A 22,276-nucleotide genomic window follows, 5' to 3' on the forward strand; every position below is an offset into this window, starting at 1 on the left:
CAACCTTGCTAAGTTTTTCATATTTAACAATTCCCTTGCTAATAGTTTTACGTGAGTAAATCCATTAGGACTCTGTACACTGCTGGTAATTTGTTGGTAAAACAATTGATTGTATAAACGTGTAAAAACATACAAGAATTTCCACATAGAGAAATAAACATTGACCACATGAATATAGAACAGAGCGGTCGCGTTTAAAGTGAATTACGCAATAAAGAGACGCAAGCACGAATGCTCTTGATTAGACAAATTTAATAGTTGCAAAGAGAGAACAAAATGTTAGAAATATTTAAAAAGTGGAAGGCAGAGGTGCCTGTGCAAAAGTTTTCTGGACTGAGAGATCAGTTGAGTTGTTCTCGTCTCGTCGAGATGTTACGCACAATCCGATCGCGCTTGGACTCTTGGCAGAACAAGGTGTGCACATATAAGTGATAACAATTCGTGAGTTCGCACTCGCGAAACCATCAAAATGCGATTAGCAATTGAAATACAAACGAAGCACTCATTAAGTTATTACTCATTATTAAATAATTGCTATGTGAAGCGTGTTTCCAAAAACAAATCTAAATTATCTTATTAAGAAATGTGTAGAAGTAATTTAAAAGTGCGTCTACCGAGTGTGCTTGACAAGCAAATAGTCGTTGTTACTTAAACAGGAAAATCACTTAAATGAAGAGCTACCCAAACTATGCCACTACTTACTATAATTTGTTTTTAACTCTATTGGTCGTTTGGTAAAATCAAGCCAAAAATACGTAATTAGTTATTTCTCAGTGGATTTGTTTATATATATTCATATTTTATTTATTGTGTGTGTATTTCAAAATAAGTGTAAAGTAAGATATCGGGCGATTTTAGCTCTTGAAACTGAAAGTATTTATTAAAGTACACAAGCAGTTAAATTTAATTCTCTAAAGAAAATGAATGAAATGAACTTCACAAATATTCAACAATAATAACATAATAAGTATGTGGGCTGTGAAGAAACTAGATTGAAAAGTGTCAATGGTTTTATAAAAATTACCCATAGGGTAGAAGTGTATTATAACTTTGTGAAAGCTGTGAATGTAGTCAACAGGCAGAAGAAGGAATCTCCGACCCTATGAAGTATATATATTCTTAATTATTGTCAGCAGCAGAGACGATATAGTAATGTTCGTCTGTTTGTCTCTCCGTATGAAACACTAAATCTCAGAGACTGCATTTATGTTAAAAATTTGTTTTAAATTTTTGCCGCGCTCACATCCGCCCCCGCAAATCGGTACAAATCGAATAAGATGCGTAATGTTGAAGCTAAAGTTGACATTATTGGTACATGCAATAATAACTATAGTCTTTGTGATTCCTGAAAATTAAGAAAAACTTATTTAAGAAATACTTTTGTGTGACAAAATTGCCTACTTCCTAAGAGTCTTAATTGCTTTGGCTGATAAGTACATATATCATATACATATATTGCACTCTATGGTATATTTTGAATGTAGTACTATATCAATATGTAAAATATAGCATATGGTATTTATTTTAGAATCTATGCCGTATATTAATTGGCACTGTTTTGCTTTTTTTGAAAATATGTAGGGTATCTCACAGTTGAGCACACTCGACTGTAGCTTTCTTAGTTATTTTTCACGAAGAAGCAAACATTAAATAATTTGTGCTTAATAACAAATTTTTGAATATCGCATTATACAGATATCAGATGAATCAGTTGAAGTTCCCGAAAATACCACAGCCAAAAAGGTTGATGGCAAACTATCGTGGTACTTTGCTGGAGGCTTCGTGGCATTTTGGGCGCTGCTCTTCTTCGCTGTCGTAATTCCATTGTTCTATCGGTTACCAACACCTCTAACTATGCAAGATGCAGACAAAAATGTGTTTATTGCGGAAAGTGCTTACAATAATTTATACACCCTGTCCAATATTGGCACCAAACTGACGGGTAGCGAGGAAAATGAAGTCGAAGCTGTTAAATTCGTTCTTAACGAACTTCAGAACATCAAAAGTGTTTTATTGACTGACTATTTCGATTTTGAATACGAAATATCGCAGGCCACCGGAGGATTTCCTTACAGCACAACGCTAAACTTTTATAAAGGAGTTCAAAATATTGTTGCAAAGTTATCGCCGAAGAACAGCACAAGCGAAAACTATCTTCTTATCAACAGTCACTTTGACTCGAAGCCATATACAAATTCCGCAGGCGATGCTGGATTTATGATTGTCACAATGTTGGAAGTTCTTCGAGTCATTGCAACAACAAAACAACCTATCGAGAATCCATTGGTATTTCTGTTCAATGGAGCTGAAGAAGGAATGCTGCAAGCTTCGCATGGTTTCGTTACTTCACACAAATGGGCACCGCATTGCAAGTGAGTTTTTACTTGTTAAGTAAAACCAGGAAGGAAACTATATTCTTATAAATTGTAGAGCTGTTCTTAACCTGGATGCTGGTGGCAGTGGAGGTCGGGATATTCTATTCCAAAGTGGTCCGAACCACCCATGGCTAGTTGGTGTAAGTAATTTTACAGACTTCAATAATAATGTGCAAATAATTACAACTTATATTAAATAGTACTATAAAAAATACATAAAATATCCTTTTGCTACAACCATGGCTGAGGAAATCTTTCAATCGGGAATTATTCCTTCGGACACAGACTTTCGTCAGTTTAATGCATATGGAAACATACCAGGTAATGATAGTCAAGCAAATCTTATTTTGGGTTTATTTCGAAAATAGATTCATTTTAGGTTTGGATATGGCTCAGTGTATTAATGGTTTCATCTATCACACAAAGTACGACAATATCGATGTAATTCCTCTTGGTTCATTTCAAAACACCGGCGACAATGTTTTAAGTTTGGTTCGAGGCTTGGCTAATGCAACTGAATTGCATAATTCTGATGTAAGAACTTTTCGTTTTCACTAATTATAATAAATAATATATACATTTATTACCTCTTTTGCAGGATCAGAACACTGGACATGCTGTGTTCTTTGATTTTCTTGGAATCTACTTTTTCCACTATACTAACACAACTGGAAAAGTTTTAAACTTTGGCATTTCTATAGCGGTGTTTGCTCTGATTTCCATTTCAATGTGGCGGATGTCTGTTGATTCCGATGAGTCAGTTCGTCATGTGATCCGCTGGTTTTCTCTTGTATTTGTTATACAGATTACGTCCTTCGTACTTGCTTTAGTATTTCCGATACTGGTTGCATATGCGATGGATGGCTTCGGACGTTCAATGACTTATTATAGCACCCCGCTGCTAATTATCGGATTATATGTGTGTCCTTCACTTATTGGTCTCACTTTGCCAATAACAATCTACTACACTCGTCAAAGTAACGTAAGTCTGCTCATATCTGATTAAAGTTGGTTTTTTTTTGTAAAAATTCCTTTTGCAGGATAAACTGTCAAAACCTCATCATCTTCAGTTAGCATTACATAGTCAGGCCATAATTTTGGCCATTCTGTGTATTGTAGTTCAAGCATCCGGTTTCCGTTCAGCATACATCTTCGCTATTCCGCTTATTTTCTACGTCATTTCCTTGGCCCTAAATCTATTGACCACCCTACACGATCGGGGCTATGCATGGTCAGCACTGTTGAAGGCGAGCCAAATTGTGCCTTTCCTGTACAGCAGCTATATCATTTATCTGTTCATTGTGGTGCTAACACCTATGGGAGGACGATCGGGCAGTGCCTCCAATCGCGATTTATTTATCGCAGTTCTAGCAGCCGTGGGAACGATTCTCTCCCTTGGCTTCATGGTAAGTTTGCATATATGCTTTTAGTTAAAAGTCTATTAATAGTAATTTTTGTAGGCACCTTTAATAAGTACACTGCGAAGACCAAAAGTTGTGCTATACGCATTGTTGGCAACAACGCTTGTCTCTATAATTTTGGCTAGTAGCACGCACTTGGGATTCCCATATCGTCCAATGACTAGTGGTCAGCGTGTTGCATACTTGGTATGTGATCATTATTACTGATGAATTCATTATTTGAGATCATTATTCTTATATTTCAGCAAGTGCGCAATATGTTCTACGAGTATGATGGCACTCTCAGTAAAGATGAGTCTGGATATTTGTTTAGCTTCCAAGACCGACGCGGAGCATCTCCATTCAAAGGTACAAATGTCAACTTAACTGGTCTGGTTGACATTAAATCAAAGTGTGAGACCGACATGATGTGTGGCATGCCATTGTATGACTATCGCTATTATCAACATCGTCTATCGCTTAAATGGTTGCCACGTTCCGAGCCAATTGTGCCGCCAGGAGAAATGAAATTGGAGCTGCTGAACAAAACCATCGTTAATTCGACAACAGCGCGCTACCAATTTCAGTTGTCGGGATCTAGCCACATGAGTTTATTCTTCCAAACGTATAAAGATGTGAAAATTATCAATTGGTCATTCGTAAGTAGCTATCTCAGGACAGCTCAACCATACCACGTCTACCTGACCTACGGCATTGATGACAGCCCATACAATTTTAGTGTAGATATTTCGGTAAGATCATTATTATTCCCTATCTATAATCTATTACGTCATTAATTTAATTTATCTATATATTTTTGTATAACTATAGAAACCTGATGGTGATTTTAATGTACCCGCGTTTCAATTGGGCGCTTCAGCCCATTTCATTGGCCACCCTGGGGATGACGAAGCTGAAAGATACGCAGCATCATTCCCAATATATTCAATTTTAGCACAGTGGCCTGCTATTTATAAAAGATACATTTTCTAATTTGTTTTTATGTGTATTAACAATTTAGGTGAGCACTACATACGTATTTGTTCTAATAAGTAAATGAATATTTGCAACTAATAAAATTGATAATGAACCGAATTTGTCTGATAATATCTTGGTCATTTTATAGCTAAATCTATTAGAGTAAAGTACATTTTTTCTCATTAGATATTTCTATCCTTAATTCAGTATAAAGTAAATTGGTTTACATTACATTTTTAATATTAATAAAAGTTTGTGATAAAAAGGAAAGCTGATTTTGTAAGGGATTATAGTTACTTTGGCATTGATTTATCACGTGTCTCTAGTGAGTCTCACCAAGCAATATTCAACGAGCTCAAAACAAAACTGCCAGATTATGTTCTAAAAATATTTCCAAGAACACTTACCTTCTTTTTGTTTCATGTATTCGATCAAGGGTATATGCGACCTTTGGGTTTCATTACACATATCTGATGGGCGCCATGTTGCAAGTAAGCTTCAAAGGTGACAGTTCTTCATGAGCAACATCATGAAGCAGTACAGACCGAGATATTATATTACAAAATAGTCCTAAATGGCCATGGCTAATTAATGGAAGTATTTCCATAGGCAGTGAACATTGAATATTAGAATTTCGTACATAATTTTACATCAAAGGTTCAGTCCATACAGCCATGAAGATGGAGTCTCCGCTAACATCACATTTTTCCATTATGTGCCAATACTCGTTGGAGTATACTTTTCCATAGTTTATAATTTATTTACCATATATCAAATTAAAGAAACACTGATAAGTGTTACCGAAAGTAAAAAAACGCGTCACTTAAAAAAGCTTGTTATTTCTATGTGTTTTCGTGTTGTACTGTTAATACCTACAATATTTTTTCAAAACATTGGCGTCACAACGATATTTACTCAGCATTCCGATTTAACATTTGCGCAAAATGCTCTCTGCTTATGTTAACAGGCACTGTTAAACTCGAAATGGCAACGTTAAGCTTAACATATTGGAAAATAACGCCGTCGTGGAAAAAGGTGGCTTCTAATAACGCGCCATATTTAAATTTGAATTTAAACGTAATATTTTATTTTCATAACGAATAAGGTAATTTTCTATTGATAATTTATTTCAAGCAAATATAATAATGAAGATTATGCTCAAAGGAGATCATAATAGTCAACAAATAAATAAATAGGCGATTTAATTTGAATAAAAATGCATAAGTCCTTATACAATAAATGTAGAAAACTGAATAAATTGAATTTATACTGTGCAATATAAATGGAAAGGAAATGGTTTTGAATATATTCGCTTTCACCGAGTGGAGTCATTTGTTTCTACACCGCTTGGATTCGGTTTCATTGATTTCATGATTACACGCTTATCATTGGTTTCCTGAATCATAATGGCGAGTCAATAAAAGTTAATAACTTGCGGTTATAAAGCGTACAAGTACTCGAGGATTGCGAACACTCATGAATTGTTTTGATTTCCCGAAGCGTGCATAGCTATATGTATTAGATTGGGAAATACCCATCAACTATAAAGGTACATATATATATCGAGGTTTCTATATATCTATAACATTGCGTAATTACTAACATTGTAAACAATCCCTTTAAAATGAAAGGAAAATATATATGCTTCACTTATCACTAATCGGACATGGGTAATAGTAAAAATTCAGATAACAAAGCCCGATTGGATATTAATTATTCCTTGACCACGAGCAAGACTACAAATCAAACGAAAAGGTTGGTAAACTTCCAACAAGTGTAGTTGTGTTTTTTTTTTCGTTTTATATCACACTCTTTCATTTATCTTTATAGACCATTCAAAGTACAAATCTGTGTCGATAAAAAACGAAAACCTAGCGTCTAACTTAGCGCCTCAATGGAAAATAATTGTTAGTTGCCAAAAGTTCGGCAGCGGAGCACAACGTTAGCAAGACGACAACGGCAAACAAAATGTCCTTAAACGAAAAGGACTCAAATGTAAGTGATATTAAGAGTTAAAAATTAATTATAAATATGTGTATTATTATTATTATTATTTTTTTTTTTTTGTTATAGAGTGTTTCCACTGCGGAATTAGATGTGGCACTCATCAATGTGCTTAAAGCACCCAAAAATAAAAGAGCTAAGGTGCCATGGTTTTATGCACCCGTCTTTTTGCTCCTGTGGTTTGCTCTCTTCTTTGCTGTGGTCATACCGCTATTTAGTCGACTTCCGGATGGCGTGACCATCGCTGAGGAGGAGCAGAAACCTGGTCAATTTGTTGCCGAGCGAGCACAACGTATTCTATTAGATTACGATCTCATTGGACCCAAGGTTGTGGGCAGCATTGCCAATGAGGAGGTTACTGTTGCCTTTCTGGTCGATGAAGTGGAAAAAGTGCGTGCCGCCATGCGACAAGATCTCTACGATCTCGAAGTGGATGTGCAACAATCATCTGGTGCTTACATGCATTGGAATATGGTGAACATGTATCAAGGTGTCCAGAATGTGGTTGTCAAGCTGAGCACTCGTGGCTCCACAAGTGAATCGTATCTGCTGGTCAACAGCCATTTCGATTCGAAGCCCAGCAGTCCTGGCACTGGCGATGATGGCACCATGGTTATTGTTATGCTGGAAGTGTTACGACAAGTGGCTATTTCATCGCAGACATTTGAGCATCCCATTGTCTTTCTTTTCAATGGTGCCGAGGAGAATCCTTTGCAGGCTTCGCACGGGTTCATCACAAGTCACAAATGGGCCAAGAACTGCAAGTAAGTAAAAACCATTTTATATATAGCATATAGTATAATGAACTGATTGTTGACAGGGCTCTGGTGAATTTGGAAGTCGCTGGCAGCGGTGGCCGTGATCTGTTATTCCAGGGCGGCCCAAATCATCCATGGCTAATGGAGGTAAGTTGCGATGCGAATTTTGTTTCCTATCAACAGATTGTACGCGGTTCCTTTTAGAAGTTTATGGCATTGTAAAAATCGCATAATTGTTTTGGCTTTTTATGGCGAAACGATAAAAAAAAACTGTTGCTCGGAAGCGTTTAGGTGACCAAAAAAAAAGAAAAACATACTACAACGTATATTTGCTTTTGTTCAATTCCAGTACTACAAAAACCATGCCAAACATCCATTTGCCACAACAATGGCCGAGGAAATCTTTCAGTCTGGCATTTTGCCTTCCGACACAGACTTTCGCATATTTCGCGATTATGGCCATGTGCCTGGTGCGTGAATGAATTAACGTGTGAATTTAGTATTCGAAAATATATTGTTTATTTTGTTTTAGGTCTGGATATCGCACAAGTTAGCAATGGCTATGTGTATCACACAATATTTGATAACTACGCTGCTGTGCCCCGAAATTCACTGCAAAATGCTGGAGAAAATGTGTTGCCCTTGGTGAGAGCCTTTGCCAATGCCAGCGAACTGTATGACACAGATGTGAGTGTACTTATTTCATCTATAATCTAAGAAAATAATATTTTACATCCTTTCTATATCTGTAGGCACACGCTGAGGGACATGCCGTGTTCTTTGATTTCCTAGGCCTCTTCTTTGTTTACTACAGAGCTAGCACTGGCACAATTCTCAATTCTTGTATTGCTGCTGTCAGCATTGCACTGGTCTGTGTCTCCTTGTGGCGTATGGCCCGCGTGTCTGAAGTATCCTTGTTAGATATATCCATTTGGTTTGGCATTTTGCTGGCACTTCACGTGCTGGGCATGATACTCTGCCTCGGCCTGCCGTTGCTGATGGCTGTTATGTTTGATGCCGGCGATCGATCGCTTACTTATTTCACTAACACCTGGCTAATGATTGGTCTTTTTATCTGCCCCGCCATTATTGGACTCAGTCTGCCCACAACTGTGTACTACATGTTCCGCAAGAACGTAAGTTATTAGTTGGTCAATTAGCTTTGAACGTGTTTTAACTTATTTCGCATTTTATAGCTGAATATTAGCCATGCCTATCACGTTCAAATGAGTCTGCATGCTCACTGTATTGTGCTATCGATTATTGCCATCATACTGACTGCGATCAGTCTGCGCACTCCTTATCTTTGCATGATATCGACATTTTTTTACTCGGCTGCTTTGCTGATAAATCTTCTGAGCTCCCTACACGATCGAGGTAAACTAGCTATAACTGCTTTAAAAACACTTGTGAATAATGAAATGTGTCATTGATTTACAGGCTATTTCTGGGTGCTGATCATGCAAATATTTCAGCTGATGCCGTTCTTCTACTTTTGCTCACTATTTTACATGTTCCTTGTTATTTTCATTCCCATGATGGGCCGCAATGGCAGCTCAATTAATCCCGATCTCCTGGTTTGTTTATTATGTGTAGGAGGTGTCTTCTTTGCATTGGGATTTGTGGTAAGCTGACGTTATTTCATTAATTGCAAGTAAATTGATTATAATTATTTTTGGCAGTCACCATTAATCAACATGTTCCGTTGGTCGAAGTTTGTCATGCTCGGACTGGGTATTATTACCTTTATATTCAGCATGATTGCCATTTCGGACGTGGGATTCCCCTATCGGGCCAAAACGAGCGTCATGAGGGTCAACTTCTTGGTAAGTTTGGTTATCAAATCTAAATCTACTCTAACTCGAATCTAAGAAAGTTTCTATTTTAATTTTACACGACCTCTACACTTACTCCACACCTACTCTACTGTCACTTTACTCTACACTAATTCTTCACTATCTATGTATATCTACAATAACTTTACACAAACTCTAAACTAACTCGACTCTAACTCTACTCAAACTCTACATAAATTCTACACAAACTCTACATAAATTCTACACAAACTCTACACTAACTCTACACTAACTCTACACTAACTATACACTACCTCTACACTAACTTTACACTAACTTTACACTAACTCTACACTAACTCTACCCTAAGTCTACACTAACTCTACACTTACTCTACACAACTCTACATAAACTCTAAACTAACTCTATTCAAACTCTATTCAAACTCTACTATTCACTAACTCTACTTAACTCTACATTAACTCTTCACTATCTCATCACTCACTCACCATTAATTATACATTAAATCTACTATACCCTAACTCTATCCTAACTCTAATTTACATTAACTCTTCACTAACTCTACACTAACTTTGCACTCAATCTACTCTAATTATACTCTATTCACAGCATGTTCAACGCACTTTCTACGAATATGATGGAAGCGTTAGCATCAACGATTCTGGCTATTATTTCGACTTTCAGGACAGACGCCTTCAATATCCACTCGAGGACACCACAGTCAATTTGACAGGCCTGCACAGCATTAATGCCGATTGCGATACGCTATTGATGTGTGGTGTTCCCTGCTTCAATCATCGCTGGTGCAAGGCACGCTCCACAGGCCACTGGCTGGAACGTGAAGAGCCAGTGAATATACCAGGCAATGCATCCATAGAACTTTTGGCTAAAACTGTTCAAGCAAGCAACAACACTGTTCGCTATGAGTTCGAGTTGAGTGGTCCACCACACATGGGTTTGTTCATACAACCACTGGATGATGTGGCTGTGTCAGACTGGTCTTTTATACGGAATATGTTAGACGAACCGGAAGACTATACGTTGCCTTATCAAATATTCTTCTCATACGGCAAGGATAACACTCCGTTGAAGTTTCACATTGACTTTGTGGTAAGTAAATTGATCGACATATTGTATAACGTTTATTAATTGTTTTCTTTTCATTGCAGAAATCTGATGGCAACTTTGATGTTCCAATATTTGAGTTGGGAGTTGCGTGGCATTATGTCAGCTATGACTATGAGAGGGACGCGGCGGGTATCAAGTTTATTAACAGCTTTCCTGATTTTGTACATGTTATGGAATGGCCCACACTATACAAACGATATGTTCTCTAATTATATTTAATGTGCACTATAAATATACGAATTAGTATTATCTTATATTAGAATATCAAATAAAATATAAATTAATTTATCACAAAGTAATGAAATATTTGTTGTTATTATTTTTTTAATATTTCAAATTAAAAAATCTTCTAACTTATGAATTAACTTTTTGCTTTATTTGTTTTAACAGTGTGGTAAAACAAAATACAAGAGTACAATTTTATTGGGATTGCGAAGCACAATGTTAAAAATAAAAGGCTTAAATAATATAATAGAGTGAAGACAACTCACATAACATATAATAACAAAATTGAAATTGCGATAACGACGGGCAATGTATAACATTTTTCAAATGGCAACTAAGTTATTGTAATCTGGTCTGGTTCAAACAGTTTATAGCCATGTTGCTGTTCTCTACCAAGTTAACTTTTATATCTTACACACTTTTTAAAATAAAGTATAATAAAATTGATAAAAAGGTTGCTTGTAGTATGTAGGTGACCCCCCTAGTTATTATTATTATGTCATAAATGTTTAAATATGCACTTCAAGCAATATAAATTGATTGTTCACTGCACACATACATTCTCTGATTCAGTCCCACTGGAAATTATCAAGAAATGATTTTACTTGTCACAGTCCTGAAGTAATTCCCTGACACGCCCAATAAATGCTTTGTTGCTTTATGATCATTTATCACTTCGTGTGAGATTCAATAAAAAACGTTTTCAATTATAGACGCACTTGGCTCACTCTAATGTCAATACTAAAAGCTAGCTAATAATTAGTTTACAAATGCGAAGTAGTTAGATCAATAAATCCACCTTATTAAGACCGATAGTCGATATTATCAGAATGGAGATCCATTCATTGAGGATAAGGATTGAATTGAACCCGAACCGAGTTCCAAAGTACCAAAAAATTGATTTACTCAGATATATGCGTGGCATGGCATTGATATTGAAGATCAATAAATCTATATTATTGTTTGGGTCCATAAATATCTTTATCCTATCAGCAGTATATAGGAATATACAAATTATGGCAATGTGTACATAAAAGTCAAAGCTAAAGATATGAAATCACAGTTGATAAGATTGATGCCAGTACATAGATTGGTATATACTAAATTTTACTTTAAAATTAAGAGAACTGCAGTGAAATTTACTTAGTTACCGTAAGACGTTGGATATCACAGGTGCTGCCAACATGGAGAACGGAAAGGATAAAAACGTAGGATAAATGGATACAACTAAAAAGGAAAATATGTATTAAAGTGTTATTATTTCTTATTTAGGAATTGGAGGTGGACATCGATAATGACAATACCATCATTGAGTGGATAGAAAAGGATAAACGCACAAAGCCACTGCCATGGTACTATGCACCAAGTTATTTGTTTATCTGGGTAGCATTATTCTTTGCCGTGGTCTTTCCCCTTTTCAACTATTTACCCACGGCTATAAAGATCGAGGAGGAAGCCAGTAAACCGGGACAATTTGTGGCGGAGCGTGCTCAACAAATCCTATTGGAATTGGATCGTATGGGACCCAAGATTGTGGGCGATGAGATGAATGAGAAGACTATGGTGGAGTTTCTGCTTAACAAGATCGAATTAGTGCGTCAGGTAATGCGCACCGATATCTACGAGCTGGAAGTTGATGTGCAACGGGCATCGGGAGCATATTTGCATTGGGAGATGATCAACATGTATCAGGCTGTGCAGAATGTGATTGTTAAGCTGAGCACAAGGAGTTCCAATAGCACATCCTATCTGCTGATCAACAGTCACTACGATAGCAAGCCCGGGAGTGTGGGTGAGTTATGAATAGAAGTAGAAGTGTATGAAGTGAAGCTAACCTTATTCATACTCCAGGTACTGGAGATGCTGGTTTCATGGTTGTGACCATGCTGGAGGTGATGCGTCTATTGGCTACATCAGAAGAAACCTTTGAGCATCCGGTTGTGTTTCTGTTCAACGGTGCTGAGGAACAGCCGCTGCAGGGTTCGCATGCCTTCATCTCGCAACACAAATGGTCGCCCAACTGCAAGTGAGTCAAAGCTGTTATAAATATTATTCTGATACTATTAAAAAGAATTTATTTTTAGAGCGCTAATCAATCTGGACTCCTGTGGCGCTGGTGGGCGTGAGATTCTCTTTCAAGGCGGTCCCAATCATCCCTGGCTAATGCGAGTAAGTCTTCTGCAGCTCACGTAGTCCATCTCTTATCGCCTATACTACACATTTTATGGCTGCCATATTCGCTCATTAATGATAACAGCTTATCTAATCAACTTCACTTTTAATCGCAGCATTACAGAGAAGGCGCTAAGCATCCTTTTGCCACCACAATGGCTGAGGAGGTTTTCCAGGCTGGTATTATTCCTTCCGACACGGACTTTCGCATCTTCCGTGATTTCGGTCCAGTGCCAGGTGAGCTTAGCTGCTTCAGTTACAGCCTAATCAGATATTAATTAATATCTTTGCTGATCAGGTCTGGATATGGCTGGCGTATACAATGGTTTTGTCTACCACACCAAATACGATCGCTTTGATGTAATATCTCGAGCATCATTACAGAATACCGGCGAGAATTTGCTGTCACTCGTGCGTAGTATCTGCAATGCTGAAGAGATGCACGATACTGAGGTAGGTTCGCTTATCGCAAAATCTTTAATTGCTTTATACAACACATTCGCTATAAAGATACGCAACACAATCTTTATGACAACTAGGCACACTCCGCTGGTCATTCGGTATTCTTTGATTTCTTGGGTTTGTTCTTCGTCTACTATTTGGAGTCCACGGGCATTGCGTTAAATATTTGCTTTGCCTTTGCTGGCCTGATCCTCGTGTGTGTTTCGCTTTGGCGCATGACCAAGACAACGGATCTTAGCATCGGTTTTGTGGCAGGTGAATTTGGCATATTCTTCCTTTTGGAGTTGGCTGGATTTATACTTGCTCTCGGCTTGCCGCTACTGATGTCGGTGTTCTATGATGCCGGCGATCGGACGATGACGTATCTGACCAACAGTTGGCTGGTGATTGGACTTTTCATTTGCCCATCGCTCATCGGTCTGGTGCTGCCGTTCACCTTGTATTACACTCTGCGACCCAGGGTAAGTGCAATTTCCTTTTAAGTGAAATCTGTATTTTATGTCAGATACTTGTAGGAGAAGATACCACACCCATATCATTTGCAAATGGCTGGACATGCTCACTGTGTCCTGCTCGCTCTGCTGTGCATCATCATCACAGCTGTTAGCATTCGCAGTGCATATCTCTGCATGATCTCCTTGCTCTTCTATGTCGGTGCACTGATCATCAATTTGGTGAGCAAGTTGCACGATCGCGGTAGGTTTTATTTCTCTCATCATATCTTAGAACTGGATTAACTTATTTCCATTATTTACAGGCTACTATTGGTCGATCTTGATGGCTGTGTGCCAGGCAATGCCCTTTCTTTACTTCAGCTACTTGTTTCACTCTTTCCTCGTCATCGTCATTCCAATGACAGCACGCAAAGGCACCGAGGTTAATCCGGATATGCTCATCGCTTTGCTTTGTGCAATGGGCACTATATTTGCCTTTGGTTTTGTGGTAAGTTATTAGTGAGAAAAGAAGTCACAATGATACAGTCTTCAATTCTCTGTCCATTAATATTAATTTGTTTTTTTTTGTGTTAAAATCTAAACTTTAATATGCCTCCAAAGTTTTTTACCCAAAGAATTCGAAGTCTCTCTGAAAATTACAATACCTCCTGCTTATATAAATGTTCTCTATGGGAATTATTATCAGTTTCATAGAAAGCTTTAAAACTTCAAAGGCTACTTATACTCTTTTAAATGTTTCCGTAATGAAGAAAGTTAGGAAACATAATTGGGTCACTCATTTACCATATAAGATCTAAATTATATTATATCTATTTTAAAATTTGAAGTCTTAAATTAAGTCTTAGGACTCTAAGGATAACTTCTTCATAAAAATATGAAAGTAAATGTCAAATGAATAGTTAGAATAAATGTTTAATAGTAAGAAACAGAATTGTTCCATTAATTTATGCAATAATTCATATATAGTCAATATTTTCTAATTTTTATTCGATTGTAATAAAATTTTCAGGAATATTTTCTATTATCCTTATACTTAGTACTCGTATCCTTGCTTTAACATTAAAATAAAGGTAATTTCATTATCTAATCTCAAAATAAATATCTTAATTTCTCCCTTTTTTAGGCTCCTCTTATAAATATTTTCCGGCGTCCAAACTGCATGATTGGAGGCTTGGCGCTGATTATGTTTATATTCTGCATGATATCCGTATCCGAAGTGGGATTCCCCTATCGCGCCAAGACGAATGTGATGCGTGTTAACTTCTTGGTAAGCCGTTTGAATCGGCAATTGAATTAAAAGTCTGTACATGAATTTCTCTCCTTATTACAGCAAGTACATCGAAGATTCTATGAGTATGATGGTTCGCTCAGTTTGGATGATTCGGGCTACTACTTTGATCTGCAGGATCGTCGCTTGGAGCTGCCACTGCGTGACACAATGGACTTTAATGAACTGATTAGTCTAGAGAATGTCTGCGATACCCAAATGATGTGTGGAGTGCCGTGCTTCAATCATCGCTGGTGCGAGGCACGCAAAGCGGCGCGTTGGCTGCCACGCAAGGAGACCGTGGAGGTGCCTGGCATCACAACATTGGAGCTGCTCAATAAGACAGTGCTGGAGGGTGGCTATACGGTGCGATATGAGTTTAAATTGACGGGTCCTGCACGCATGAGTGTCTTCCTAAAGCCAATGGATGGTGTCAAGATGCTGGACTGGTCATTCTTGAGGGGAATGCTTGACAATCCGGGCATCTATAAGCCACCATACCACATCTTCTTTGCTTGGGGCGTTGATGATTCACCCATAGAGTTCTATCTGGAGCTGGCGGTAAGTATTAAGAGAAAATGGGAAGAACATTAAAGATAATTTCATTTATTTATTGAATATTTACAGAAGACGAATGGCAAGTTCGATGAGCCCGTGTTTGAAATCGGCATCTCGGGTCATTATCTAAGCAATCTCCATAAGCGCGATGCTGTGAGTACACAGTTTATTGACGATTTGCCAGACTTTGTTCATGCCATGGAATGGCCCGCTTCCTATGATCGCTACATATATTAACACATATTGATATCCATTCAGAATAATAGCATGTTAAGTAAATATATGTATGTTATAGGGAAAGAACATTTTTGTACGTTAAGCAAACACAACAAGACTCCAACTGTTTGCTCTTCTTGGCGTTGCGCCCATCTTCTTGAAAATTTCAAGACAAGTTAAACAAAGCCCTTTGAATTGGGCTGCATTGCATAAGGCACTGGAGACAAACATTTATGGATTAAACAAATAAAAGAAAGAAACATTTGTGTAAACAACGCACATTGCATTTCATTCATTGCCGTGGGGTATAAAAAGTACTGGCATGGGACATGGAAAGACACACTTCGATCTTGTGAACAGTCAAAGCAAAGCTCAAAGCCAAAAAGCATTAACATGAAATTCCTGGTTGTCTTCATCTTTGCCGTGACGATGGTGGTTGCAGTTCAGTCCGCAACGACGGAAAGCATTACGAGTTTGATCAACTCGATCGAATCCGAGCTGGAAGATTTGGAAGACAGCGACTATAGCAGCGATACTTCTTCTTCGCTCTCCACATACCCATCCTCCTATTATTCAACCTATACTTCAACAGATACGACAACAGCCAAACCCTTCAAGCAGCAAATTCTGTCGATGCTCTTCAACAAGAAGGGATAAGTGAATCATCCAAGCGACCTGCCTGCTACAATTCAACAATGAAAATGTAAATCCTATTTATCCCAAAATAAAATTATAATTAAACATAAATGATAATATGTGCGAGTATTTTTTGGGGTACACTTGAAGGGCACTTGACATTTACTATGCCAATTGACCCAGGCAAATGAGGGCTCATTAACGCCTATGGTCAAATTGTTGCAACTGAGCGCCTCCCTGAAAGCACGACTAACCGCATGCCACCTCCAACAAAGGTCATGAGACAGTCAGACAGACAGACTGACAGACAGACAGACACAGAGACGGAGAGACAGACTGGTAAACAGCAAGCAAACTAGCAGCTAGACATGATCATGGTCAGGTGGCGTGGCAACTCTACTACATAATCGTATAATGGTAATCGTATAATGATGTTGTGTCGTTGCCGCCTCCACTTGCGATGGCTATTGATGGGACGGCTTCAGATTGTGCAATTTCAAATGGCTCTAACTCTTAGTCTAAGTGTGAGTGTGAGTGTGAGTGTGAGTGTGAGTGTGGATGGCACATCAGAACGCAGTTAATGCTAAAGTTAAATGTCTAAAAATGTAGCTGACAAATTGATTTGAAATGCAATACGTGTTCTTTGAATGCCATCATACAAGTTTACCGCTCCATCACAACTGACCAAAGTGCATATTTAGATATAGCACATCGTGAGCGATAAACCATGCCTTCTGATCTGTGTGAAAATATTTCATAAATACATAATTTACTCAACATTATCAAAAGTGTAAGATGCTAGTGGAAATAAATCATAAAATAAATTTGAAATATTATTTACGATTTAAAAATTTAAATCATTTGTCAAAGTTTATTATTTTGTTGTAGATTTGGATTTAAAAAATATTAATGTATATTTGAAATTTTTAAAATTATAAATTTAAATCTTAGTTTACAATATAAAGTTTTTAATTTCATTGCAAATTTTACCGTTTCTTTGTAGTTTTTAATTGAAATTTCTAATTATTCTGATTATTCAATTTTCTCAGAAATTGTTTCATTTTGACATTATTTTCTTGTATTGTATCATAAACTAGTTCATAAATAATTTATATTTAATTTGATTAGCCGTAACTATAAATATACTTAATTTACCACAAAAGGTAGTGAGCACCTCCCAGCGCGCAGCTGATCATGTTATAAGTTGTAAACAATTTTCTCGACAAATTGCAGATTTGTTCATATAGCCACAACACGCGAACAATGCACTTGAAGAGTCTGAAGAAGATTTAATCATTTGGGCAGGCTGTGAGCTTGGCTTCTGATCTGTGCAACTGCAAAATGCTAAGCACTCATCAATGGTCGCTCTGTTGCACTGTGGCACTGCTGCTCTGTGGCTCTGTGGCAAGCGTGGCAAGAGGCAAATGTAAAGTTCAAGCAGCAACTAGTACTCAGATGCTATGTGGTTTATTCAAGTTTTTGCTATAAATATGCAAACCTTTGCAGTTGCCAGCCACAGTTGCAAGTTCCACACCAGTGCCCCAACAACAAAAGGATATACATCTCAGCCCATGCAGAACCTAGTAAGTTCAATTTCATTTTAACGTTGTTCGTCTTGCCTTATTCATCGTTTATCTATCTATCCACAGCAGTTGTTAAGTGTTGCAGCCTTGCTGCTATGTGCTGCCATCGCACAAGCACGACCACAAGGACCTGCCACAGAGCCGATCAAGATCTTGCGGCAGGAGCAGGAGGTCAACTTTGATGGCTCCTACAAGTATGGCTATGAGACCGAAAATGGCATCAATGTGGAGGAGGAGGGTTATCTCAAGAATGCGGGCACCGACAATGCAGGACCGGTAAGTTAACTCAACTACGTAAACCGACCTTAAATCCCAGCACAATCATTTGGCATTTGCAACAACCTCACGAAATTGCCCCGTGGCTGACAAATTGCCCAAGTCTTTGTAATTAGCTGCAACTGTGTATTGCATTGTGCTCTTTTCAATTTTTGGTGGTCACAGGTCGCACAGGGCTTCTACTCCTATACGGCACCTGATGGCACACCCATTCGGATCACCTATGTGGCCGATGAGAACGGCTTCCAGCCGCAGGGCGATCATTTACCGACAGCACCGCCCATTCCACCAGCCATACAGCGGGCCTTGGATTACATTGCCACCGCACCACCACCGCCAGCTGAATCACAAAGTTACACCGCACGCAGAGGCTAACTATCTATATATTTGCTGCTAGCAAATTGATGACAGCAAAGGGAGGCAGAGACAACCGCAGAGATTTGTTATTTAAAGCTTAGTGCACACATGTACATATTATGCAAAATTAATAAACTGTATAGAATGAATAATTATTGCGTTTTCTAAACTGAGCTCAGAACTCGCAGCTCACAGCTCAGATATGCAAAGCGAGACAACAATGTAGCGACTAGTTCATGAGCTATTGACCTCTGAGAGGTTCAATAAGCACACTCTTATTACTTGCTCTGCTGGCGACCAGAAATATATTCAAATATTCTAATTTATTTCATATTTATTGACTATAATACCTATAACGTTGTGGGAGATCGAAATGCCTATTTAGGTACTAGATGCATATCTTAACAAATATAATTTAAAAGAGACAATCACATTTTTTCGAAATTCAACACAATTGACACAGAAAAAATGTGTTGCATACTTTCAGGTCGTTGCTTAAACTGCAGTGGAAGTAACCCTGTTACTTATTTTTTAATATGCTAGTGGAAAACTAATTATTTTATGAAATAGATCAATATAGTTACAAATTTTATTTTTTATCAGATATGTTATCATGTTAAATTCATTCTATCTAAAATAGTTTGCTTTCTCATATAAAGTCAAAACATTAAATATAATATAAAAATGGTTGCATACTTCTAGGTACACCATAAAATGGTTTTGGTCTTCGCTAAGTGTGCGGCAATTTATAATTCGTTTATTTTTGCAACGAAACTTTGCCAAAAATTTATCAATGCCTAGAGAAATGTCAGCGTTTCCGTATGGCTGGGACAATGATCGTATAATTAATTCAGTTGATCGTCATAAGAAGAATGGCCCATCAGTATACGAGGCTATTCTCGTTGCGTGTTGGGCGTAGCGTCTACCTTCCAGAAAATATGAAGTAAACGCCTCGTAAATCACAGTGCTTAATAGATCTAGTTTTGAGCGCTGCGAAAATAGTTGTCGCATCAGCTCCGAGTTATCCGGTTAGACGGTTAGCCATATAGCCATATAATCATTTGGCCACTTACTCATTGTGTCATTTAGCCAGTTGACCATAGCACACATCCACACACATACAACGATTGGTTCTTTCGGCATGAATCTCACGTATATAAAGCTCGGATTGTGGCTAGTTCTGCTCATTGCTGATTAGTGAAGATGCTGCGTCTAACGGTAAGTTCGACTTCAGATGCTATAGACGCTCAATAGTAATAGATTGTTGTGTCCCATAGATTCTCCTGTTGATTTGCGCTGCTTTTGCGCTGGCCCAAAACGATGGTCGCTATCGTCCTGAGCCGAAATTGGCGACCATTTCAAGGGCTCGCCCCGGTAACAATGATGGACGCTATGTGCCCGTAAATGATGGCAGATATCGCGGCGGAAACGATGGACGTTATGTGCATCAGGACAACAAGTATGAGCACGATAATCGTCCTGGCGGAGATTACACTGGTGGCAACAATCCCTATATCAACGACAAGAACCGTTTCGGCGGTGGAGGACGTGGCGGCGGCGCTGGTGGTGGACAAAATGCCAATGGTGCTAACGGTGCTAATGGTGCTAATGGTGGTGCCAGGACTACTGTTGTGCAGCCTCGTCCTACTGTTGCTCGTGTGGCTCCCGTTGTAGTTGACCAGCGTCCCAATTTGCCACAAGGCACCGGCACAGGCATTGGTAAAGGCGGCTTCGCCATCATACGTCAAGAAGGAGAAGTCCAGCCCGATGGCTACAACTATCTGTGAGTGAAGTAGTTGAAATTTCAATCCCTATTCTTCATTCTCTCATCCTTTATAGGTATGAGACGGAAAATGGCATTCTGGGCGAGGAGAGCGGACGCATTGAGAAGCAGACCGAAGGTGATGCCATTCGCTCCCAGGGTTTCTATCATTACACTGGCGATGATGGTCTGCTCTACCGCGTGGACTATGTGGCAGATGAAAACGGTTTTGTGCCCGTTGGCGAACACATTCCCAAGGTGCCTGAACATATTCCCAGGCTGCTGGCTTATCTGAAAGAGAAGGGCGCATTGTAATTTACGAGTTAAGAGTTCAAATTAATTGTTGGTTTTTGCTTTGAAATAAACGAATTTATGCGAAAAATTAAATCATCTTTTTGCCTTCGTCTTAAAATTGTTATGTTCATAGTTAGCGACAGACATTTTTGAATTTTAAAAATAATATTTAACATTACAATACATAATAATTGTATTAAACTTTTTTATATAGAATCAACACAATTAAATAGTTTTATTTATTTTTTTTCTTATTAATTTGTATATTTTATTCAAAATACATGCAAAGAATTTATTTCAAAGAAATATGTGGCGTATACGTATTTTTTTAAAGCCGCAGCTTAGTTAAGTGTTGGCAGGATGCGTTGCTGTATATATTCCAGTACATTGTTGATGGTAGATTGCAGTTTAGCAGGCTAAAAAAAGAACATATGGAGTGATGAAATAAAAAAAATTAAATTTATGCTTACATCCTGCTCGGTATCGATGTTCGATTGTTCCAGCGGCTGCTGAGCTTCCCCTTCATAGCTTGTCTGATGCTGCTCTGTGGCACAGTTTGTATCAGCTGCTGGCTGCCCGTACTCGTAGGATGGTTGAGCTGGTTGTGAAGCCGCGTCGGTGTCCCAGAGCTTGTTCTCGTTCACATATTTATATTGCTGCTGCTCCTCGTTGCTGCCATCGCCATCGCGAACCCATTCGAATTGGATAATCTGCCAGCCGGTGCCGTTGTAGTTGAAGTCAATCATGAAACGCAGATGATCACGTGGCCCCAAGGCGAACTCATCATTTGCCTGCTGCACACTGGCCACCAGCTGTTCCTCGGCTTGCCTGAAGATGCCACGCAAATCATTGGCGTATGGCAGGCCACGATCTCCGTAGCCGCCATCGTAGGGTCTGGGATCATGGCGATACTTGCCACTGTTATCCGGTACATACCAACCACCTGCGCCGTGCAGCTGATGCACGTAGTGTCCTGGCCTGGGTGGAGAAGTGGGCAGTGGCACCTGCTCCTCATCAGCTCCTTGCGCCGAGTGCTGAGCTAGCAATCCTAGCAGCAATGCAATGAACAAGCTTCTGTGCATTTCGACTCGTCGACACTTTGAATGCGTTTAACTGAAGCCAATAGAAGCACCGGCCAGGTTAGTTTCAGCTACGGCATTCAGTACTAATTGCATGTGGGTAGCTAATTAATTGTCTAGTTTTATTAACACAAGATGTCACTGCTTAATTATTTAATTAGCTGCAACCAGTTGCTCTCCAAGTCAGTCAACTGTCAGCTGGTTGCAGCGCCTACAACTAACGGATGTTAATTGAAATTCTTTGCATACTAACAAGCCATAAAGTGACTTCTAAGATGCGCAAGTAACGCAACTTGTTTACATTGATGGCACCCAATTGCTTTTGACCTTTTGAACGCCAGCGAAAATCTGAAATGTAATCTGAGCAGAACACGTAAGAACATTGACAGTTCTACGGTAATCCGAAGCGATCCAATTTGGTGGGGAAAATCAACCAAACTGTGTTTTAACTAACAAGTTTCTTATTACACCCAA

General features: G+C 38.5%; 7 protein-coding genes across 8 annotated transcripts; 6 read left to right on the forward strand and 1 right to left on the reverse strand.

Moving 5' to 3' along the window:
* Positions 1-304: 304 nt before the first annotated feature.
* Positions 305-4,864, forward strand: LOC133842385 (endoplasmic reticulum metallopeptidase 1-like). Of its 2 annotated transcripts, none has more exons than XM_062275453.1 (10): positions 305-414; positions 1,696-2,372; positions 2,431-2,515; positions 2,576-2,696; positions 2,755-2,909; positions 2,974-3,357; positions 3,416-3,781; positions 3,836-3,982; positions 4,042-4,527; positions 4,607-4,864. In XM_062275453.1, exons 1-10 carry the CDS (start codon positions 370-372, stop codon positions 4,766-4,768), a joined length of 2,628 nt encoding a protein of 875 aa, XP_062131437.1. In that variant the 5' UTR covers positions 305-369; the 3' UTR covers positions 4,769-4,864. The 2 variants fall into 2 exon arrangements, with proteins under 2 accessions (XP_062131437.1, XP_062131438.1); XM_062275454.1 differs by lacking the exon at positions 305-414 and adding an exon at positions 561-604.
* A 1,775-nt stretch (positions 4,865-6,639) lies between these two features.
* LOC133844149 (endoplasmic reticulum metallopeptidase 1-like) lies at positions 6,640-10,749 on the forward strand. The gene is made up of 11 exons (XM_062278005.1): positions 6,640-6,748; positions 6,827-7,521; positions 7,578-7,662; positions 7,865-7,985; positions 8,048-8,202; positions 8,268-8,651; positions 8,712-8,892; positions 8,956-9,140; positions 9,198-9,341; positions 9,942-10,442; positions 10,502-10,749. Exons 1-11 carry the CDS (start codon positions 6,722-6,724, stop codon positions 10,667-10,669), a joined length of 2,646 nt encoding a protein of 881 aa, XP_062133989.1. The 5' UTR covers positions 6,640-6,721; the 3' UTR covers positions 10,670-10,749.
* Positions 10,750-11,845: 1,096 nt separating this feature from the next.
* LOC133844515 (endoplasmic reticulum metallopeptidase 1-like) lies at positions 11,846-16,076 on the forward strand. The gene is made up of 12 exons (XM_062278543.1): positions 11,846-11,893; positions 11,958-12,477; positions 12,537-12,711; positions 12,770-12,854; positions 12,974-13,094; positions 13,156-13,310; positions 13,397-13,780; positions 13,835-14,015; positions 14,077-14,261; positions 14,898-15,041; positions 15,105-15,602; positions 15,669-16,076. Exons 1-12 carry the CDS (start codon positions 11,870-11,872, stop codon positions 15,834-15,836), a joined length of 2,640 nt encoding a protein of 879 aa, XP_062134527.1. The 5' UTR covers positions 11,846-11,869; the 3' UTR covers positions 15,837-16,076.
* Positions 16,077-16,145: 69 nt separating this feature from the next.
* LOC133844516 (uncharacterized) lies at positions 16,146-16,562 on the forward strand. Its single transcript, XM_062278544.1, has one exon. It carries the CDS (start codon positions 16,209-16,211, stop codon positions 16,470-16,472), a length of 264 nt encoding a protein of 87 aa, XP_062134528.1. The 5' UTR covers positions 16,146-16,208; the 3' UTR covers positions 16,473-16,562.
* A 1,380-nt stretch (positions 16,563-17,942) lies between these two features.
* Positions 17,943-18,793, forward strand: LOC133842899 (endocuticle structural glycoprotein ABD-4). The gene is made up of 3 exons (XM_062276194.1): positions 17,943-18,034; positions 18,101-18,310; positions 18,476-18,793. The coding sequence occupies exons 1-3, from the start codon at positions 18,023-18,025 to the stop codon at positions 18,683-18,685; spliced, it is 432 nt and encodes a 143-aa protein (XP_062132178.1). The 5' UTR covers positions 17,943-18,022; the 3' UTR covers positions 18,686-18,793.
* Positions 18,794-19,768: 975 nt separating this feature from the next.
* LOC133844956 (larval cuticle protein LCP-30) lies at positions 19,769-20,816 on the forward strand. Its single transcript, XM_062279250.1, has 3 exons — positions 19,769-19,885; positions 19,945-20,450; positions 20,507-20,816. Exons 1-3 carry the CDS (start codon positions 19,871-19,873, stop codon positions 20,742-20,744), a joined length of 759 nt encoding a protein of 252 aa, XP_062135234.1. The 5' UTR covers positions 19,769-19,870; the 3' UTR covers positions 20,745-20,816.
* A 149-nt stretch (positions 20,817-20,965) lies between these two features.
* On the reverse strand, positions 20,966-21,843 carry LOC133842568 (uncharacterized). Its single transcript, XM_062275722.1, has 2 exons — positions 21,194-21,843; positions 20,966-21,139 (listed from the first exon to the last, which is right to left on the reverse strand). Exons 1-2 carry the CDS (start codon positions 21,803-21,805, stop codon positions 21,065-21,067), a joined length of 687 nt encoding a protein of 228 aa, XP_062131706.1. The 5' UTR covers positions 21,806-21,843; the 3' UTR covers positions 20,966-21,064.
* Positions 21,844-22,276: the final 433 nt, after the last annotated feature.

This window comes from Drosophila sulfurigaster, chromosome 3 (assembly GCF_023558435.1).
Source record: "Drosophila sulfurigaster albostrigata strain 15112-1811.04 chromosome 3, ASM2355843v2, whole genome shotgun sequence".
Classification (NCBI taxonomy): domain Eukaryota; kingdom Metazoa; phylum Arthropoda; class Insecta; order Diptera; family Drosophilidae; genus Drosophila; species Drosophila sulfurigaster.

Bases quoted from the DNA above. Each gene is read 5' to 3' on its own strand.
- LOC133842385 (XM_062275453.1), top strand. From the start codon at position 370: ATGTTACGCACAATCCGATCGCGCTTGGACTCTTGGCAGAACAAG. The intron at 2,516-2,575 runs GTAAGTAATTTT...TATATTAAATAG, and splicing joins ACCACCCATGGCTAGTTGGT to TACTATAAAAAATACATAAA. The intron at 3,782-3,835 runs GTAAGTTTGCAT...TAATTTTTGTAG, and splicing joins TTCTCTCCCTTGGCTTCATG to GCACCTTTAATAAGTACACT.
- LOC133844149 (XM_062278005.1), top strand. From the start codon at position 6,722: ATGTCCTTAAACGAAAAGGACTCAAAT. The intron at 7,522-7,577 runs GTAAGTAAAAAC...GATTGTTGACAG, and splicing joins AAATGGGCCAAGAACTGCAA to GGCTCTGGTGAATTTGGAAG. The intron at 7,663-7,864 runs GTAAGTTGCGAT...GTTCAATTCCAG, and splicing joins ATCATCCATGGCTAATGGAG to TACTACAAAAACCATGCCAA.
- LOC133844515 (XM_062278543.1), top strand. From the start codon at position 11,870: ATGGAGAACGGAAAGGATAAAAAC. The intron at 12,712-12,769 runs GTGAGTCAAAGC...ATTTATTTTTAG, and splicing joins AAATGGTCGCCCAACTGCAA to AGCGCTAATCAATCTGGACT. The intron at 12,855-12,973 runs GTAAGTCTTCTG...TTTTAATCGCAG, and splicing joins ATCATCCCTGGCTAATGCGA to CATTACAGAGAAGGCGCTAA.
- LOC133844516 (XM_062278544.1), top strand. From the start codon at position 16,209: ATGAAATTCCTGGTTGTCTTCATCTTTGCCGTGACGATGGTGGTTGCA.
- LOC133842899 (XM_062276194.1), top strand. The intron at 18,311-18,475 runs GTAAGTTAACTC...TGGTGGTCACAG, and splicing joins GCACCGACAATGCAGGACCG to GTCGCACAGGGCTTCTACTC.
- LOC133844956 (XM_062279250.1), top strand. The intron at 20,451-20,506 runs GTGAGTGAAGTA...CATCCTTTATAG, and splicing joins CCCGATGGCTACAACTATCT to GTATGAGACGGAAAATGGCA.
- LOC133842568 (XM_062275722.1), bottom strand. From the start codon at position 21,805: ATGCACAGAAGCTTGTTCATTGCATTGCTGCTAGGATTGCTAGCTCAG. The intron at 21,140-21,193 runs GTAAGCATAAAT...TTCTTTTTTTAG, and splicing joins ACATCGATACCGAGCAGGAT to CCTGCTAAACTGCAATCTAC.